The following is an 8,966-nucleotide window of genomic DNA, read 5'->3' as shown; positions in this document are numbered from 1 at the left end:
TCAACACAAGCACAAGGTTCAACTTCAAACTCTACTACTAATCTAGCCTACCACATGCTTGAACATCTAGCCCTACCATAAATTGCAACCGCAGCATGGCAATCAACCATATCAGCTCACAAATTAGACCACTAATCAACCATGCATCTAGATCAAACCCTAGCTGCAGCTCAGATCTAGTTAGAAGGAACAGAGAGAAAGGGGGATTGAACTCACAGAGGCCATGGCTGCAGCTCGAGGACGAGGGGGGCGGTCGAGGAAGATCAACGTCGGCCGGTGAAGGAGCGCCGACCCCGTGGACCGCCGGCCGATGAAGATGCGCCGCTTACTTGCTCGTCGGTGCTGATGGGCGTCGGTGGGAAAGCTCGAACGGAGGGAGAATGGTGGAGGGAGTTGGGGCGGTGAGGGAGGTGGCTAAATAGGGTGGACTCGGCGGGAGGTGAGCCGAAATCCTCCCGCCGATTTTTCGGCGACGCGGGCGAGCTCGCGCCATCTCCTTGCTCGCATGAGGGGAGAAGCACGTCGCCCTCCCCTGCCTCGCCCGAGCCAGGCTCGCGAGCTACTGCCGATTCGGGCGTTTCCCCTGGGCCTGGCCTGGCCTGGACGTGCTTTAAGTTCCGTGCGATGCGGGCCGCACAGTGAACGCAGGCTACCAAACGGGCTCAATCTTTCCCGCACGGGCCAGGCTGGGCTCTATGCGGGCAACCAAACACGCCCTATAAGAATTTCGAATTGGGATGGGACATGGCAGATACGTGAAGGAGAATCGGGCCATTAGGCCATGTTGGAGCGAAAAGGGAGAGAAACAAGAGCAGGTGGGCTGGCTAATCCATGGGGGTAAGGCCGCGTGAGGGCTCCATTTTTAGATGTTTTTCTGAATTTTGTTAAGGTTTATGCCATGTGTTAGGAAGATGAGGCGGCGACGACTTCTTGAAGATGGAATAAGGTTCTTCCAGCCTAGCCCAGTCCCGGTGATGCTTCACGCGTTGTTGGAGGGCGTGTGGAGGTGTGTCTCCGGCGAATCTTGTGGGATTCGGTCGGCGTTTGTCTTTTGTGGATCCACCTGGATCCGATCTTCGTTTGCTTACGTATGTGTGTTTGGAGGTTGGATCCTTCTGATCTATGCTTCTCTTAATCGGCGGCAGTTGATGTTCTGATGCGCTGGTCCTATGAAGCCGACCGCCCACTACAACAATGTTTGCCCGGCTTGCTCCAGTGCTTGTAGTCGTCGCTAGGTGGCCTACGGGCCTGAATATAAATTTTACTTCTAATGTTCTTTGTACTAGCTTCACAACTGATGAATAGATCAGAAGTTTCTCGTAAAAAAAGAGGGACATGAGGGGGGGGAGTAAAGGGGTAAGATGCGGCTTGTGTTGTTCTCTCGTATTGCCATGGTACCCCCACGACAATTGTTATGTGTCATTTGCTCAAACACGTCACACACCATTCCCAAAGAACGGTCTTTCTATAACAGTTGACAAAATCAAAAATTGCAGAATGTTGACGACTTTATATGAGATTTGCAAGAAAAATTGATAACCAACCGTTCACTAGCAAACATTTGACATTTGTCAAATATTGGTGGCATGGCAACTTGTGCCGCTTTTCCATGACAGAAAACAACTGACGGGAGAGTAGCCAGGAAACTCTGTTTCGCGTAAGTAGCTGTCGGCATAATCATCTCACACAGAACAGAACAGTAGCGCTCACAGGGGGAAAGTAAAACCCTATCAGCCGCCGCGTCCTCCCATGGCGGCGCCGCCGGGGATCCTCGAGGTGCGATGCGCGGGGTGCGGCGAGACCCTGGAGGTGGAGCATGGCCTCACGGAGTTCGCCTGCCCCGACTGCGGCATGGCCCAGTCGCTCCCGCCGGAGCTCATGCCGCCCCGCCCTCGCCGCGCGCTCCCGCTCCCCGGACGAGGCGCCCCCTACGCCGCGCCCGCCCCGCCCGCCGCGCCCGCTCGGGTCACGTGTGGCGGATGCGGATCCGTGCTCAGCGTGCCGCACGGCCCCGGGCGATTCGCCTGCCCGCTCTGCGGCGTCGAGCTCGCGTCCTTCCCCCTCGCCGCAATTCCGGTCGTGGTCTCGCCCACAGCCGTCCCAATCTCCTCCCCCCGGCCAATGAATGCCTCAGAGGTACTGCTCGCAGTCGTTCGCTCCAAGGGACTCCATTGTCATGCATTGTTGCTTAGCTTAGTGCCAGTGGTTGTTGCTACGATGCTAACATTTCTGGCCACATGAGCTTGAAGAGGCTACTAGAAGCATTGCTAAGAATGTGTACTGCTTGTGTCGTCGCTGTTTAGTTATTGAACATTTCTGACTTGTCTAATAATTCTAGTCAGTGAGGTTAAATCAGGCCAGGAATTTAGTGCTAGGATGTTTTACTTTACTTTTCAATAGCTTGGTTCAGTAAGCTGTGGCCAATGTAGGGTCCCCATCTCCCCGATTTTGTTGTAGCAGTCTGCATTTTTTCTCTTGTTCGGCTAGAAACAGACAAGGTTAAAGGCTACCTGCAGAATTGAGGAGCCGGTCCTTTTTAGAACAATGAATTATACTCCTGGCAATAATAAGCAAGTTTGGTGAAAAATTAATCAAAGAAAAAGCTAAAGAAAGGGATACAAGCGCAGGAAGTCCTTCGGATAGCTCAAGATTTGTGCTAATTGATAAGTTATAGTGAGTCACAAACAACTTTATTTACTGAAACCAGTGTGGCAATGGAATGTGGGTTTTAGATGCTTTGAAAATTTTAGACAACCTCATTGGATGTGATATTTCTTGTTCCGCTCTTCATTCCAAAAACCAATATTTAGGAGTCGGATGGTCTCGTCGATCTCTGACTGGCTGGGGAACTAACTCACCAACTATACAAATGCCACACTATTATAATAAAATATATGAAGGCAGGGAGGGGAGACGAACCTGAAGTCAGAAGCATCTCCCATGTTGTACACTACCCAAATCAGAGCATGATCTGTGTCGCAGAGAAGCTACTACTGTGGCACAACAACTTGTACTGCTGTTGGACCCAAAAACAGAGGGAGAAATGCTAAGCAAAGGAGCCACCAAACCAGACTTAGTTCAGAGGACCAACAACCATGCACCTTTGTGACATGGGTGGCTGATGAGGACCAGGTCAAGGAGAAGAGTTGTCTTGGTCGGTGTCCAGCGGCAGCATGTTGGTAGGGTCCCTATTCCAGTGCCAAGTATCAACTTGTAGACTCGTCAGAGTGAAACATAATGTTACTGCCACTGACCATAGAAAAGTGTTCTTTTTACACATTTAAATTTAATTTATTTGTTTGTGCAAATTGAACCATGGGTTTTATTACCTTATAGCAAAAGCTTCAAAAATATCAAGATTATGAACAGAAACTTGTTTATCAGCTCCATGGAGAGCTCCATGGAGCCATAGCTCCACTCGTTATCGTCGTTGGATGCTTCACTGGAATTTGTGCCCGTTATGAATATGTATTCATGATAAACTTATACAGTTATCTTGTGATCAATCCAATTTTTGTTAACATGTTGGTCAAAGTTGACAAAGAATTGTACGCATTTACCAATGTGATATTTTTTTAGTATCTATTGTTCAATTTTCTTCTCTTTGTTAACCCATATTGTGCAGCAGGTGCAGCAGCCTTCGAGTCAATCAGCTCGTGCAGGCATGGTTCAAAAGCCCATTCATTCAGAGCTGACACATAGTCAACAATACAAGCATTTTTTTGGAGAGGAGTCCTTCAACTCATTTCGAGCTGAACCAAGAACACAGATTGATGCAGCAAGGACGCTACTAATTGAGCCTCCTAATCCTTCAGTCTGTAGGGATGAGTCACATACTGAACCTGTCCAAGGAACTCTTGCCAGGCCTGGCAAGAGGACACAAATTGATGCAGCAAGGACACTACAAAATGAGCTTCCTATTGCTTCAATCCACAGGGAGGAGTCACATACTGAACCTGTCCAAGGAAATATTGCCAGGTCTGGCAAGAGGACATATAGATTTGTATTTGGTCCAAAATCGTGGCAGGAAGGAAATGTCCAGAAAGAGCAGCCTAACCAGGTTGTCCATGCATCACAGGCTCAAGTTATGCCCACAGAGTCTTCAGTTCATACAAACCAGGCAGCAGGAAGGTTTCCTGATGACCCAATTCCGATTCATAGCAAGCAGATAACTGAACATGTGGATGTCCCTAGTGCTACCGAGCATGGGCAGATGCGTTCTCAGCATCAAGTTGTCCATGAACGGCAGGCAGGTGAAAATCCTATTGACACAGTCCACATGGAGCAGGAAAAGGTGGACTCTGCTTGCAAGCCATCAAGCGAAAATAGGAAGAGCGCCGAAAATACTAAAGGAAATCATAAGAGGAAAAACAGTAATTTGATAAATGTCCACGCATCACAGGCACAAGTAATGCCCACTGAGTCTTTGGTTCATATAAACCAGGCAGACGGAGGGTTTCCTGATGACACAATTCCAAAGCACGGCAAGCAGAGAACTGAACATGTGGCTGTCCCTAGTGCTATCGAGCATGAGCAGGTACGTTCTCGGCATCAAGTTGACCATGAGCAGCAGGAAGGTGAAAATCCTAGTGACGGAGTCCACATGGAGCAGGAAAAGGTGGACTCTGTCTGCAAGCCATCAAACAAAAATATAAAGAGCACCAAAAATACTAAAGGAAATCGTAAGAGGAAAAACAAGAGTTTGATGAATTCTTCTAATGAGCGGCCTCAGCTTAGGCGCAGTAAACGCCTGTCAAAGGGATCATCACCAGACCTTATTGATGTTGAGCCTATCCAGAAGTTAGATGCTTCCCCCCATCAAAATCATTCAGAAGCTCCACAGATTGAGAGTAGCATAGCTGGTCAAACACTCTCTCCAGAGATTGGGTGGGCACTTCCTAATCCTGGTTCTAGTTCATCGCATGAGCATGAGATTCCCCAAAAAAGCTTTAATGGGATTGACCAGCTTGATGGAAGTGATGAGGAAGTACATTCAAGTCCATCAGATGGTCAAAATCAGTATATGGATGGACAAGTGGCAGAAGCAGCTTGCAGTGGCAAGAACCACTCGGAGCAGGTGCGACTCAAGCCTCGCAGCAAGAATTTTGCAGAGCATGGCAGGCCGATAAACTTGGCTGCTTCATGCAGCCGCCTTGCTGCCTTGTTGCCTGTTCCAGCTTCCGCTACTTTGCCCACTATTTCCTCGCTTTCTTCACCTGAAAGTATGTCCCTCTCTGCAACCTATTTGGTAATCTCTATTGAGAGCTGTGTATCACTAACATGCGCCTCCCATTCTTGCAGAGCTACCACCTCAGTGCAGCAGTCCAATAACACCGCATAACCAACCACGAGCAGTTATATATTCCCAGGTCCCTCTCCTCACCCCTTCTTTACTGAACTTTGTTTTCAATGCATAGTCAGAAGTGTTATGTGTGATGTGCAGTGTTCGTCTGACAGCAATGCATAGTGTCACTTGTAACTGTTGTGCCGCCATTCAAATGTGTTCTTGCCAATGGCTTGGTGAGATGGGTTTTGATTATTACCATTTGAAATTGATACTTCCGATGCAGGTTTGCGAACTTGTGATGTTAGCTTGAAAACTTTTTTTTTTAGAACGTTAGCTTGAAAACTTTTTTGTCAGTTAAAAGGTGTTGGCATGAGTTTCATCTGTAGTAGCTTTCCTTTGGTTTAGTGTTAATGTTTCATGCTAGATTAATTGTATTACAAATGGAAAGCACTGTATTGTCAATGGGATCTCCTCCAAGCTGTAAGGCTACCCAAAATGGTGCCCTGCATGTCCTTCTGGGACAGGCTGTTGTTGTTAAAGGACTGTTAGGTGTCCATTATAAGGCATGTTTTCAGTTTACCCTCCATTTCCGTGGTTTGTAGCGACAGGCACTGTTTGGCATCCGCCTTATGTGTCGCCTGTCGTAGGACTCATTATCGGCCGTTGTCTTTCCTCGTGGTTTCTGTGTTGGACTGTATGTGATTTTGGTGTATAGGAAATTAGGGATTGAAGTTGTCCAAAGAGTGTATTTCTTTCCTCAAAGGTCTGTTGGTCATGGGTATGGATGTTTTACTTGTGGATGCATCGTGTTGTCTTCTTTCTTGTGGTATGTCTTAATCCTCGCGTATCTTCTTAAGCGGCACGTCAAGGCACACCAAAGGTTCTTGTTATGATAGAAACACCCAAGGATGTAACTTTTGCAAGAGGTGTTCTTTTTTTCCGAAAAACTAAGAATTTCATCTTTTCATGGAAATCTTCGTGATTGTCTGATATCGAGCAATTTCAGGATGCACAGTGTGATGATATGCTATCAGGATCTCTTAGCAAGTCATCGAAAAAGCGCAAGGGGCGTGGCCCTTCATTGCTAGTGGAACCACGCGAAGAAGCTGATAGGCCTGTGTTGACGCCCAGTGGTACAGAGTAAGTATCCACCCTGCCTTTATGTTTGTCGATGGTCGGAGAACTGATGCATTCTGATCTTCATGTGTCAATTTAATTTGTAACCAGCAACTGGAGTGTCCACCCGCCGTTTCCTAAGAAGGTAGCAACTACCATCTCCCTTCTTATCAAGCAGAACTATCCTGGGACCTGTATTTCAGTGGATGACGAGGGAAGATCCTGTGAGGTTGTGGTTCACTATTGGCACCAATGCCCTCCAGATGTACGGGTTACCGTGTTGGATGAATTCCTTGTGAGTAACTAATCAGGATGTCTCAAACTATGTTTTGCTCACTGTAAGATTTGCAAGTGATGATTTCCTGTCATTTGAATACTGCAGAAACGCTACAAGTGGGCCCCTGGCCACGAAGAGGAATGCCAGAAGATCTTTGAGCGAAAAGCAGTTAGACAGTTAGTTAACCTCTTTTGCTATGAGAAGCAAAGGGTTAGAGAGGAGTTGGCAGCAAAGAAGTTCAAAGGATCTTCGGCGGTTGGTAGGGCCAATGGAGAATTAGAAAAAGGAGACGATAGAGAAGATTCAGAGGAACGACAGGGAGATGGGTCCGTTGTGTCGATCGACCATGATGATCCACTGAATTGGAAACCGTTTGTCCCTGATTGGATGCAACCAGCATGGTGGGAAATGTTGTGTGACCATTGGGCCCAAGACGAATTTATGAAGGTTTCGTACCAAAAAAGGAAGAATCGGAGTGCAGGAGGCCACCCCTCTGGTGCTGCAGGCTCACAAATCATAGCAATGCATCAGCACCCTAAGGTAATAAGTTAATAACTAAGAATGCAGTTTCTGGGTGCTATGATTTTCAGAATGCATTGATGATTCTGTTTTGTTCTACTTTTCAGGATACCACATCCCGGCATGCTGAGGAGGCCAGAGATCCTCTGCTAGGCCCCCATCCTGTGCAAGAGCAGGCGGGGAGCTCGAAGCATGGGAGGTACCAAGGTACTCCTGTTGCCAGCAAGAAGGCCCAGACTGATTCATTGTCAAAATCCTCCCCAGATTTCTTGAGCAGACAGGGACAACAGCCAAGATTCACACAGGAGCAGGTGCAGCTTATGATTAACCAAGCTCTACAAGGACTGAATGAAACTTGGGAGAAGAAGTTTCTGTCCTTGGAGCAAAACATGCGCAGCGTACCCTCGGCACGTGCTGTTCCTGTCGTAAGAAAAAAAAAGCCTGACATTTTAACTCGTTTAACAGGGGTTTGATGTCTATTTTATCATTTCTGACACATCCTTTTGTAGGGTGCTAAGAGATCAGCGGTGGCTGTTGCAAGGGACAAGCGATGTCAAATTTCACGGCAGGTAATGATAAAATCTACCTCATATCTGTACATACATCTATAGATAATGGGTGGAGGGAGAAGAGGCCCCTCGGTATATTCAAGGGAAGAAAGTAGCTTCTGATGGATGGGGTCTGTGGGGGATAAAATCCGGGTTTTCTCGCATGTACTCCCTCCGTTCCTAAATATAAGTCTTTTTAGAGATTTCAAATGGACAACCACATACGGATGTATACAGACATATTTTAAAGTATAGATTCACTCATTTTGCTCCGTATGTACTCACTTGTTGAAATCTCTAGAAAGACCTATATTTAGGAACGGAGGGAGTATATGTCTGCAGATACATGCACATGCACCCAAGTATTGGGTAGCAGTAATATGTTTTGCATTGCATATGTAGAAGAAACTGAGGTCTTTTTTAAGTTGGTTGGCGGTTGGTGATGTGTAGTACTCCCTCCGTCCCAGAATGTTTAGCATGCAAAAACGTCTTACATTGTGGGACAGAGGGAGTAATAGTTAAGCAAACTGCAGAAAATGAAACAGAAACCATGAACCACGGTGGGCAAAACCTTTTAGACCATGTGAAATCATATTGAAACTGTCCAAAAAATCATCATTGAGCTTCACCCGATGAGGTATACTTTCAGTCCTTGGTAGCATGCAGCTTGTGAAGCTCTGGTTGCCAAGTTCTTCCGCTGGGTTTCGCGCTTGCAGAAGATTTCACATCCATTGGTCATACCTATCCAGTGCACTACATGCATTGTCTCTGGATCTACCCGTGGCACTCTCCAGCTCAGACTGGCCGGAGAGAGAGAGAGAGCGCGCGCAAACTGACACGGTTTCACGCTCTGATGCTTTTGCAGGACACATTCGATTCGGCGGAGGGAGAGGAAGATCCAGACGACGGCGAGGAGCAGGATGATGTGCGTTGGAGTTAGACCCAACGCGCCAACGCGGGCCTCCTGTTGTGGCTCAGATTTTGTCTATTGGAGGACGGTGCATCTGCACGGGAGCAACCAGCCCCGCGTGCGTGTATCTGAGGGTGTAAATCATGTGCGAATCCCTTTGACCCAGATAGATCATGTGCATATGTTTTCAAAGTCGTCCCTCTGAACTCGCTTCTCCGACGCGGCTTTGTGGTGGCCGTGTTGGTTTGTTTGGCGCGGAGGCGTCGTGACCTTCGCTTTACCGCCGGCCATCACGCGGTGCAACACGCC

The 8,966-nt window shown here is 47.5% G+C and overlaps 1 protein-coding gene across 5 annotated transcripts; it reads left to right on the top strand.

The window, feature by feature from the left end:
* The first annotated feature begins 1,678 nt into the window (after positions 1 to 1,678).
* Positions 1,679 to 8,849, top strand: LOC123054346 (uncharacterized). Of its 5 annotated transcripts, none has more exons than XM_044478102.1 (9): positions 1,679 to 2,136; positions 3,626 to 5,222; positions 5,302 to 5,369; positions 6,303 to 6,427; positions 6,515 to 6,698; positions 6,786 to 7,220; positions 7,307 to 7,624; positions 7,709 to 7,768; positions 8,613 to 8,849. In XM_044478102.1, exons 1-9 carry the CDS (start codon positions 1,750 to 1,752, stop codon positions 8,685 to 8,687), a joined length of 3,249 nt encoding a protein of 1,082 aa, XP_044334037.1. In that variant the 5' UTR covers positions 1,679 to 1,749; the 3' UTR covers positions 8,688 to 8,849. The 5 variants fall into 5 exon arrangements, with proteins under 5 accessions (XP_044334037.1, XP_044334036.1, XP_044334035.1 ...); XM_044478101.1 differs by having other exon boundaries at positions 1,680 to 2,136; positions 3,629 to 5,222; positions 6,294 to 6,427; XM_044478100.1 differs by having other exon boundaries at positions 1,680 to 2,136; positions 6,294 to 6,427.
* Positions 8,850 to 8,966: the final 117 nt, after the last annotated feature.

The sequence above is a fragment of the Triticum aestivum genome, chromosome 2D (assembly GCF_018294505.1).
Source record: "Triticum aestivum cultivar Chinese Spring chromosome 2D, IWGSC CS RefSeq v2.1, whole genome shotgun sequence".
NCBI classification, from domain to species: domain Eukaryota; kingdom Viridiplantae; phylum Streptophyta; class Magnoliopsida; order Poales; family Poaceae; genus Triticum; species Triticum aestivum.
This window is presented reverse-complemented; position numbering and strand designations above follow the sequence as displayed.